The following is an 11872-nucleotide window of genomic DNA, read 5'->3' on the forward strand; positions in this document are numbered from 1 at the left end:
GTCACCACCGCCTGGCCCAATGTCTCCTACCTGTATACTGTGCAGTTGTGGGTCCCTGTTAGTTCTCATCTACTGCAAGAAGAACCTCTGATAAGGGCTAAGTGAAATACTGTCTGAGTCCCAGACTCATTCTTTGAAGTTTTTCCTCTCTGGTATAACTTGAATGCTCTAAGTCAGATTTTTGCTTTCTCCTGCTCAAAATGTGCCAGCTTGCTTCACAGGACTATAGCCGGGTCTCTCTAGTGCCCCCTTGTGCCATCTCCTAGCCAAACAACAGCTTTACAGCTTCCTTCCCACCAGAAGCCCTTTTTGGAGTTTCAGCTTCACCTGCCAGCTGTGCTTCATCCCTCAGTCCATTTCCACACTGTACCATAATTGCTTGCTGTGCTCTCTCTTTCCTCCATGAAGCATGTAGGTAGTACCTGAAATGTGTCTGGTCACATAACATGTATTTGTCATTACGTGTGTGCATGTGTATTTTATATATTTATAAATGAATTTAAAGTTTGCTATAGATGATCACTTGAATTATAAAAACTTAAATTCACAATGTTACTCAGAGCCAGGTGTAGCAGGAGCATGCTTATGAGCCCAGCACTGGAGAGGCTGAGGGAAAAGAGCTCCAGTGTGCAGCAGAAGCAGCCTGTATGCACAGCAAGATGAGCTCAAAACATTCGTAACAAAGCCTTTATAGTTTCTTGCTTACTAAAAGGAATTTGTATGTTGTTGAATTTATAATTTGAGGGCATTCTATAAATGTTACAGCCCTTGTGTTCCTGTCTTCTCTCACCTACTCCTAACAAAGTACTTTTTAGTATTTAGTATTTTTCACATTAATGAATAGAAACTCTCTAAATTACTTTTGTCATGTTACAGATGGCCTCCTTAGCAGTTTCCAACTGGCCCAAGCCCATGCCATTGATTCCATGCCTGTCTTGGTCCACCGCATCTGGGGTCTTCACTACGGTAATTGAATTGTCCTTGAAACTTGATAACGTGTACTTAAATATAGTTATTGTGGTGGTCCCCAGAATCACCCCTAGGTGTAGTGACTGCTAGAAGGAATAACAGAACACACACACCTATATATATAGAGAGAGAATGCTTAACTTTAGCAAAAAGATTTGACAGAAAATCAACAAAAGGCACATGAGCTAAACTTAGCGTAGGCTTCCAAGGGTCCTTGCTCAGCCGAATCTCATGGCTTATGCTTAATTCCTCCAGCAATCACTTGTACCAGGTGGCAAAATGCTGCTCATCTTTGAGCCTCTCGGACTTAAGGGTCTCTGGATAGATACCCCCCGCCTTGAGTGTCCCAGCAGTTGAGAAGGAATTTCAGACTTGTACAAACCGTGTGACTACAGTGACCCACTCTATCATTTAGAGAAAGTTGCATATCAGTGTAAAAGCTGCTTATTGATCAAATTCCCAGACTCCACTTAAATATATTGGCAGGCCTTTCAAAGAATAGATTATTAACTCTCTCTTATACAGTAATTAATAAACATAAAGGTATTATGCAGACTATGTCATGATTTGATTTTACTTTATTTTAGGGTGTATTGAGTAAATCTATTAATTGGCGGGAGCTGGAAAAGCAGTATTACACACAGACAGTTTATGAAGAAGAAATTATTCATATGCTAGAGTACTGTGGGGTAAGTTTTCTGTTTGTTTGTTTGTTCGGTTGGTTGGTTTTGGGTTTTTGGAAATAAGGGTTTCTCTGTGTAATAGCCCTGACTATCCTAGAAGTCACTTTTAGACCAGATTGGCCTCCAACTCAAAGATCCACCTGCCTTCACCTTCCCAAATACTGGGATTAAAGACATGGGCCAACACACCCAGCTGGAGTATTTTAATGTTCATGTAACATTGGAGTAAAGATTGATTACATATTTAGTTATATAAAGAAAATGGCAATTTTTTAAAGAAATACATACTTTTAAACTTAGGAATTACTCTTCTTTGTCTAAGTATGGTGATACATGCCTGTAATCTAAACATTTGGAGGCTAAGGCAGAGAGATTGTGAAGGCGATTCTTCATTTTAGGCAGCAAAAGTACAACAAGTGTGAGGCCAGCCTGGACTATATAACAAGAAAACATTTTTTCCCCTGATTTTGTTATTAGTTTGTTTGCAAAGACAGGGTCTCTCTATGTAAGTCCAGGCTGGCCTCTGCCTTCTTAATGCCTGATTGCAAGCATTTACGACTATGCCTAATTTCAAAAATGTTTTTAATTATAAGCATAGAGGTGCACACCTTTAGTCCCAGTATGAAGAGGCAGAATTGGGTGGAACTCTGGGAGTTCACAGGCAGCCTGGTCTACATACTGAGTTTCTCTTCTTTTTTCTTACTTTTTTTATCCTTTGGTTTTTTTGAGACAGGGTTTCTCTCCAGCTTTGGGGCCTGTCCTGGAACTAGCTCTTGTAGACCAGGCTGGCCTCCAACTCACAGAGATCCGCCTGCCTCTGCCTCCCAAGTGTTGGGATTAAAGGCTTGCACCACCAGTGCCCAGCAAGTTCTTTATCTTTTATGCACAAAAAATACATCCTGGTTATTCACTTCAGTTAACAAGAAGCAGAACTACAGAAACCAAAAAGCAAGGTTAGTATATTTAGGACTTTCCTGGATCCTGGAACTGTGGTCTAGTCTTTGATAGATTATTAGGTCTTTATTCTCATTTTGGCAGGTGTTAGAGCCTACATGCTGGGTTGAAAGGTCAAAATGGTGCCTCCAACGTGACTTTAGTTGTGCTGAGGTTTGGGTATATGTTAGACTCAACTGATAGTAAAAGTGGGATACTTTTATTTTTATCTCATTATTCTTGACATTGAGCATGTGTCTATAAGCTAAGACCATGTGTATATGTGATATATACATATATGATACATATATACATTTTTATATATATATATATATCCTTTGCTCATCTTGAATTTCTTTTTTAATTTTTTTTGTGTGTGTGAGCCAGGTATGCTAGCACACATCTTTAATTCCTGCACTTGGGAGGCAGAGGCAGGCCTACATAATGAGTATGTTGTATCTCTGAGTTGGAGGCCAGCCAGATCTTCTATTTGAAACTTAGCCTGGTCTACATAGTAAACTTTAGGCCAGCAAGGTAGGCCTTGTCTCCAAAAATAAAAAATGATTTGATTGGCTTCTTCTCATATAAGTTGCAAGTTGATTTTGCAAGAATGTCATCTGTTCTTTTTATTTTTCTCTTAATATATAAATATAATAAAGTTATTTTGATTTATGTTATATTTATAAGTCAAAAAAATTTTTTTTAATTTATTTATTATGTACATAGCGTTTTGGGCACCAGATCTCATTATAGATGGGTGTGAGCCATCATGTGGTTGCTGGGAATTGAACTCAGGACCTCCGGAACAGTGGTCAGTTCTCTTAACCTCTGAGCCATCTCTCCAGCCCATAAGTCAAAATTTTTACAGCTTTTATAGGCAGCATTTTGTTGTTGTTGTTGTTTGTTTTTTGTTTGGTGAGACAAAGTTTCTCTGTAGCTTTGGTGCCTGTTCCGGAACTAGCTCTTGTAGACCAGACCTGCCTCTGCCTCCTGAGTGCTGGGATTAAAGGCATGCGCCACCACTGCCCGGCATTTTTTCGTTTATATTTCTTAATTGTTAATCTATTCCAAAAAGGGGGATTTCAAGTAGCTGTTTTTTGTGCTTAAATGTATATTTTAGTTCAGGTATGCCCATAAAACTTTTAGAAAGTCTGGAGTTAAAGCAGATTATAGCTGTTTTGAAATTTTGGGCAGTAAAATCTGATGCAGGTAAGTTTGATTTGTTTTGAGACAGGGTTTCTCTTCGTAGCCTGGCTGCTGTCCTGGAACTCTGTAGACACAGCTGGCTTGAAGTTCATAGATCCACCTGCCTCCGTCTCCTGAGTGTGTGTGTGTGGGGGGGGGGTGTTAAAGTTGTGATCCTGACAACTTTGATTTTTTTATCAGGCAACATTCAAAAATAAATGTGCTGAGCCGGGCGATGGTGGCGCACGCCTTTAATCCCAGCACTTGGGAGGCAGAGGCAGGCAGATCTCTGTGAGTTCGAGACCAGCCTGGTCTACAGAGCTAGTTCCAGGACAGGCTCCAAAGCCACAGAGAAACCCTGTCTCGAAAAACCAATAAATAAATAAATAAATAAATAAATAAATAAATAAATAAATAAATAAATGAATGAATGAATGAATAAATAAATGAATAAATAAATAAATGTGCTATTTATCTTTATCCTCTTCAAATTTTGGTATCTGTTTTTCCATTGGCCCTGTAATGATGATGGTAAATCTACCAACATGAAATTTACCATTTTTAAAACTGCCACTTTAAGCATTTTGACAGTGAACAGCCCACACTGTTGCGCAGCTATCACCACCATCCATCTCAAAACGTTTCATCTTGCACCAGGTGGTGTGGTGCATTCCTTTAAACCCAGCACTCGGGTGGCAGAGACAGGTTGATTTCGGTGAGTTCAAGACCAGTCTGTTCTACAAAATGAGTTTCAGGACAGCCAGAGCTGTTACACAAAGGAAACATCTCGAAAAAACAAAAAGAACTTTTCATCTTCCCAAATTAAAACTCTACCCATTAGACAACAGTTACCACTTCCACCTTCCTGCTGCCTCTAGCAACCACAACTTATTTGTCTCCAAATATGACTATGTAAATCTTATATAGCAGAATACACATTTTGCCCTTTGTACCTGGTTTATTCACACGCCATAATGTCTTCAGTGTTCATCCATGTGCCTTGAAAGGGGCTTTAGAGCTAGGGATGGTGGCCTGTGCCTATAATCTCAGCACTTGGGAAGCCAAGGCAGGAAGTTCAAAAATGGGAGGGAGCCTATGTAGTGGGACTCTATGCCAGAAAAAGGAAGAAAAATAAATACTCCCGTTACTCTGTGTGTGGAGGTGGGGAGATCTGTGACAAGGTCTCACTGGGTAGCTCAGGCTAGCTAGAACACCCTGTTCTCCTGCCTCGGCCTCTTAAATGCTGTAATTATAGGTGTGTGCTACTACCTCTAGCTTGTTGTTAATTTCTGAGACTATTCCATTGATGTATGCCCTGCTATATATTTTACCTACTAATTCTTTTTTCCTTTTTTTCCTTTTCTGTTTTTAAATGTTTCACAAAGTTCTAATATAAAATGTTTTCTTTTTTAACATATATTCAGGCAGATTCTTTCAAAATGGGACATGACTTCATGAAACACTTCCCTAGCAGTGCAGACAAGCTGACCAACCTAAATCTGGTTTCCAGAACATTAAACTTAGATACAACAGACCAAGTTGTGTCCCCAAAGCATGTTGAGTGCCATAATTCTGGTAAAACATCTGTCAGTACTACTTCAAAAGGACACTTGTTGCAAGATACCGCTAAGATGGAATGCCTGAATCAAACACTCTCAACTAACAAAAGTCGTTATGCAAATTACAACCTTCAGTCACCTCACCTGCTCAGCAAAGAACAGAAAAGAAGCAATCTTCAGAAAGAATCTCTGATCTTCATGAAAGGAGTCATGGATGAATGTACTCATGTAGCAAACTTCTCAGGTACCTATTTTCACAGGAAACTGGGAACAGCTGTGCTCTGTAAATATTTCTTAGATACACTTCACGTGTGGATGGATGTTTTGCCTGCATGCGTGTCTGTACACCACGTACATTCCTGGTGCCCATGGAGGCCAAAAGAGGGTGTCAGATCCCCAGGAATTAGTAGAGTTACAGATGATTGTGAGCCACCGTGTGGGAACTGAGGATCAAACACAGTTCTTTGGAATAGCAGTCAGTGCTGTTAACAACTCAAGCCATCATTCCAGCTCCCTTGTATGTGTTTGTTTATTTGTTTTTTTTTTTTTTTTCAAAACAGGGTTCTTTCATAGCTTTGGAGTCTATCATGGAACTCTGTAGACCAGGCTGGCCTCGGATTCATGAAGATCCACCTGCCTCTGCCTCCTGAGTGCTGGGATTAAAGGTGTTTGCTACCACTGCCCAGCATGTTTGTTTGTTTTTATTTTTCTGTTTATATCTTTAGAATATTCCTTTTAGGTCTGGGGATATACCATGCACAATGTCTGGGCTCAATCCCCCACACACTGCATAAACTCAAATGGTTACAGTGCTATGTTATATGTAATCTTAGCATTAGAACTCAGAGGTAGAGGCAAGAAGACCAGAAGTTCACAGTCCAGCCGGGACTACATGAGAATTCTATCTTAAAAAAACAAAACAAAGAACAGCTGGGCAGTGGTGGTGCATGTCTTTAATCCCAGTACTCAGGAGGCAGAGGCAGGCAGATCTCTGTGAGTTCAAGCCCAACCTGCTCTGCAGAGTGAGTTCCCGGACAAGCTCCAAAGCTACATAGAGAAACTCTGTCTTCAAAACAAAACAAAACCAAAAAAAGAAGCGCTTCATTTTTATGAAATGAATATTGTGGTACCGTGGCATAGTGTTTTTCTCTTTTGAGTATGCATGTTCATCTGTATGTCCACATACATGTGGAAGCCAGAAGTCAACACAGGTGTCGTCCTCAGTCACTCTCCACCCTCATTTTTTGAGACAAGCTTTCTCACTAAGCGTAGAGTTTACTAAATTCCACTAGACTGGCTTTGCCAGTGCCTACGTCCCCAGAGGTTATAAGTGAAGCCCTGTATCCAGCTTTTAACGTGGTTCTGGGGATCTAAACTTGTACAGCAAGTACTACACTAACAAAACCACATCCCTAGGGTCTAAGACATGATCTGTGTTGTTCATACTGGTCTCGAACTTGCAATTCTCTGCCTCAGCCTTCCAAGTAGCTAGGATTAAAGACTCATATATGGTGCATTTTGTTTGGTAATATATTTTATGTATTTATGCAAAATTCAAAGCACTTTTTAATGCATGAAAATTCTATACTTAGTTCCAGTTGACCCAAGCCTCATTATAGTGGTACAAGCCAAAGAGGATGCCTATATTCCACGGACAGGAGTTCGAAGCCTGCAAGAAATTTGGCCTGGTTGTGAAATCCGGTACCTAGAAGGGGGTCACATCAGTGCTTATCTCTTTAAACAAGGACTCTTCAGGTAAGATGATTCGTCTAAATTGGTATTTATTTGTTGATTGTTCAGGGGAATATTTTTTTGCTTAAAAAATATGTGGAGGCCAACAAGGAAATAGGAAGACTAGAACATTTAAGAAAATTATTTTAGCCGGGCGATGGTGGCGCACGCCTTTAATCCCAGCACTTGGGAGGCAGAGGCACGCAGATCTCTGTGAGTTCAAGACCAGCCTGGTCTACAGAGCTAGTGCCAGGACAGGCTCCAAAGCCACAGAGAAACCCTGTCTCGAAAAACCAAAAAAAAAAAAAAGAAAATTATTTTAGCGAGGCAGAGGAAGACTAGAACATATAAAAAAAATATTTTAGCCAGGCAGTGGTGGCGCACGCCTTAAATCTTAGCACTCGGGAGGCAGAGGCAGGCGGATCTCTGTAAATTCAAGGCAGACCTGTTCTACAAGAGTTAGTTCCAGGACAGGCTCCAAAGCTACAGAGAAACCCTGTCTCTAAAAAACAAAAACCAAAACAAAAAAGACAAATATTTTAAATCTTATTTAGAAGGATTTCTCCTGTACTGTTCTCTTATTTTGTCCTGTAAAGATACCAGAAGTCTATTTTATCAGATAGTTTTAACCAGAGATCATTTTAGAAATACAATAGTTATCTGTCCTCCATATTAGTCAATGACTGATTATTTCTTTTCACTTTATTTTAGACAAGCCATCTATGATGCCTTTGAACGTTTCCTTCATAAATATGCTAACTAATCGGATCAATGGATCCTACTAAAAGCGTTCACCCTACGATGATGTGAAAAACAAGCAGGCAGCGCTACTTACCTGATTGCTGCCATATAGTCTGTGTGCCAGTGTTATGGGTCAGTTACCAACTGTAGATTTTATTAATGTAAAAGCAATACTTGAATCATACAATCCTGAAGTGTTTGTTACTCTTGAAAATCTCATATATCCAATATGACATCTGTTGTTAATATTTATAAAAACATTTTAATTATGAATAATTTATTGATTCTGAATAAATAGGAACCCTATTGGTTTTTAATAGAATTGTTGAAACTAAGATTATATAACGTATGTACTGTATACTGTTATATGGCATTTTTTGCTATTAACTTGATTTTAAAACCTGTGTTCCTCCTTTTTGTCTATGTAGTGGGTTTATAATCTAGCTTTCAACTTTAGGTAATTTACTGCCATAGAAATACCTAAGATGTGCAAATCAGTGTTACCTTTGAATTATGAAAACTATCCTGACTGCTGAGCTGTGCCTCTGTGTACAAACTGCAATCCCAGCACTTGAGAAGTGAAGGCAAGAGGGTCAAGAGTCCCATCATTGTTCTTTACAGAGCACAATTGAGGCCAGCCTGAGCTACGCGAGACCCTGTCTCAAAAAAATGTGTCTGGCTTGGTAGCTCAGGCCTTCAATCCCAGCAGGTGGGAGAGAGGCCTGCAGAGCTCTATTGAGTTCAAGGCCAGTCTGGTCCCTGCGGCAAGTGGCAGGCCTGCCAAAACTACAAGACTGTCTCAAAAAAAAAAAAACCAAACAGTAACACGACAGTATAAAACAAGACCTTACTGCTTTGTAATGTTTTACTAACAACCTGAATGCTGAAACATGCAAATAAGATTAGTTAGACTAGAGCAGACTTTAAAGTGTTATCAAACGTTAGGTCAGAAAAGTGCCAGGGCTGGGGCTGTACTTGCCCAGCCTGTGAAGACTCTGAGGCCAGTCCCCAGTCTGCCAAACAGAAAGAAAACCTGTATGTGTCTGGGGTAGGGGGGTCAAACATGCTCTCTATATTTAAGAGAGCTTTGTCTTGAAAAATGGATATGCTAGATGAACTTTTCACTAGATACTAGATTCTTTCAGGCATTTCTTACACACCTGGTTGTTCTGTTGCTTAAAGACTGAGTTAACAGCTTTGACTTTTTGATTTCAGAATTTAATAGCTACATATGAAATTGAACCATTGTACAGAAAAACTTGAGGCTTTATACACTGCTGACTTTTAAATGGGAATTATATGGATAGATATATGGTGCTGATAATAAACCTCTCTGAGCAAGAACGTTTAAAAGGTAATATTAAAATGTGTTTGTTTGAAATCTGTATTGCTCTTAAATTTAAGTTTAATGGAGATATGTGGATTTTTTTTCTTTTTTTCAAGCCAGGGTTTCTGTGTAGCCTTGGAGCCTGTGGATAGGTGGATATTAACATGCCTTTGGCAGCTTTTTAAAGATGCTGCATCATTCTAATGTCTGTTCCTAAAGTTCCCGACAGCTGTTTAAACATTTTTACTGTGGGGGGCTGGAGAGATGGCTCAGGAGTTAAGAGCATTGTCTGCTATTCCAAAGGTCCTGAGTTCAATTCCCAGCAACCACATGGTGGCTCACAACCATCTGTAATGAGGTCAGGTGCCCTCTTCTGGCCTGAAGGGATATATTGTATACTAAATAAATAAATATTTAAAAAAAAAAAAACCATTTTTACTGTGGAGTCAGTGTTGGAGAAGTAGTTGCTTCTTGGACACTTGGACTTTCACATACATCACAGTAGCTGTTAGAGCTACAGCAATTTCCTATATTCAGACTAGAACTTTTACTTTTGACTTCCAGAACAAAATGATCCTTTAAATAAAACCTATGTACACCTTTAATCCCAGTGCTCTGGAGGCTGAGGCAGGCCAATCTCTCAGCTGGAGGCCAGCCTGGTCTACTGAGTGAATTCCACCAGGACTACACAGAGAAAACCTGTCTGTCTTTTAAAAAAAAAAAAATAAAACAAGAGATTAAATTTATTACACCATTCTATCATGCATATAGTGAGAGAATTTCTTTGGATTCTGAACATAGTTTCAGCCAAAAACAACATTTTTCTTCACATATGCATTTATTAAAAACATTCTGTGGTATGTAGTTTTTCTACTAGTAAAATAATGAAAATTTGATATTTTAATTAATTCTTAGACTATTTTAGAATTTTTATTTTTTAAGAACTGGGTGCAGAGTAAGGCATGGTGGGACATACCCTTAATCCCAGCTCTGGGAGGCAGAATTCAAGGCAAGCCTGGTCTGCCAAGCAGTTCAGAACAGTCAGAGATGCACAGAGAAACCTTATCTCAACAGAGGAAAAAAAAAGGAAGAACTGTGTGTCACTGGCAGGACATGCCTGTAATTCCAGCACTTGGGAGGTAAAGGATCAGTCACAAGTTCCAGGCCAATACGGTCTACATAGTGTGTTCCCAGACCACTCAGGACTATCTGTCTCAAATAAATAAATTCATTTTCATCCTTCATTCACAAAACTGCCTAAGCTGATTAATTCAGAGAGAAAAAATACCTTTTTTCACATTTCTTTAAGCCCACTCAGCATAATAATACCTTAGATACAAACATTCATACACACACGTTATATATATATATATTCTTTGAGAAATTAATGTATTTTCAAAGAAGTCCTGCCTGCCATTTTCCTGACACTTTGTGGATTAGGTCTATAAATACTATAGATTCAATCAGACCAGAGTTGCAGGGAACTAGTTTTCACAGGCCAGTTTGACCCAGTTTTATCTGGTGTACATAATAGGTGTGGATTCCCAATTCTGCTAGCAGACTTCTTATGTGTAAGTAACTACTACTCTAGATTTTCCACTCAGCTCTAAAGACCCCTGGTGTAGTTCTATACTTAGACTTCATGATTTGCCAATGTTGTCATTAGATTTTATCAATGTATTTTAACGTGGTGCTTTCTCTAATGTCTATTAACATTATAACTGAATTTTTAAGATATTTCCAAATTTATATTTCATAATAAAAATCTATTTTAGAAGTTATTTGCTTTGTTTTCTTTTTAAAGAATTATCATTCCAACTACCAGAAGCATTTATCGTTTGATTCGTGTGTCCAAACCTGAGCTAATTGGGTTTGCCTTTAGCTCTCATATCCATGTGGTAAGGCGGGAATGAGTCAAGGAAGCTCTGACACAGTATCAGTGTGCTAATGTCTCCTCAGAGCCAGGTTTTACTCCATTCCATCCCAGGAGAACAAGCACTCTGGCATACCTTGTTTGTCTCGGCGTTGTTTAACTTAGATGTGATTATGTTGAAAATAGTAAACATAAAAAAAAAAAAGGGCCGGGCTGTGGTGGCTCACACCTTTAATCCCAGGCACTCGGGAGGCAGAGGCAGGCGGATCTTTGTAAGTTTGAGGCCAACCTGGTCTACAAGAGCTAGTTCCAGGAGAGGCTCCAAAGCTACAGAGAAACCCTGTCCCAAAAAACAAAAAGAAAAAGAAAAGAAAAGAAAAGTAAACATATGGCAGGTGGTGGCGGCGCACCCCTTTATCCCCGGCATCGGGAGGGAGAGACAGGCGGCAGTAAGGTGTCATTTAATTATAGGATCCCCTTGAGCTGGGAGTAATGAGGTCCTGGACAAAGGCTGCCATCGAATGGTTTGGAAATCAGATGTGGTTGCTCATATCTGTAATCCCAACACTGGAGAGGTTAAGGGCAGGAGGAAAGAAAGGGCAAAGCCAGGTGGGCTGACTTCACACCTGTTTACACGTGTAGGGTTGGTTTGTACCTGTACCTGCAAGCATGTGCACACATACACACACAAATAAGTTTAATAAAAATTTTGTGCCAGACGGTGGTAGTGTATGCCTTTAATCCCATCATTCAGGAGGATGAAGCAGATGAATTTCTGAGTTGGAGGCCAGCCTGGTCTACAAAACAAGTTACATGACAGCCAGGGCTACACAGAGAAACCCAGTCTCAAAAAACAAAACAAAGGCCGGGC

At 39.6% G+C, this 11872-nt stretch overlaps 1 protein-coding gene across 5 annotated transcripts in view; it reads left to right on the plus strand.

Annotated features, from left to right (window-relative positions):
* Abhd18 (abhydrolase domain containing 18) overlaps nt 1-10909 on the plus strand; it is a 40663-nt gene extending 29754 nt beyond the window's left edge. For all 5 annotated transcript variants that reach the window (XM_026782856.1, XM_026782860.1, XM_026782865.1 and 2 more), the window contains 5 exons: nt 877-966; nt 1557-1658; nt 5195-5573; nt 6922-7084; nt 7772-10909. In XM_026782856.1, the coding sequence (XP_026638657.1) occupies nt 877-966; nt 1557-1658; nt 5195-5573; nt 6922-7084; nt 7772-7823 (786 nt within the window). In that variant the 3' untranslated portion in view covers nt 7824-10909. The remainder of the gene's footprint in view (nt 1-876; nt 967-1556; nt 1659-5194; nt 5574-6921; nt 7085-7771) is intronic.
* Nucleotides 10910-11872: the final 963 nt, after the last annotated feature.

The sequence above is a fragment of the Microtus ochrogaster genome, chromosome 1, assembly GCF_000317375.1.
Source record: "Microtus ochrogaster isolate Prairie Vole_2 chromosome 1, MicOch1.0, whole genome shotgun sequence".
NCBI lineage: Eukaryota > Metazoa > Chordata > Mammalia > Rodentia > Cricetidae > Microtus > Microtus ochrogaster.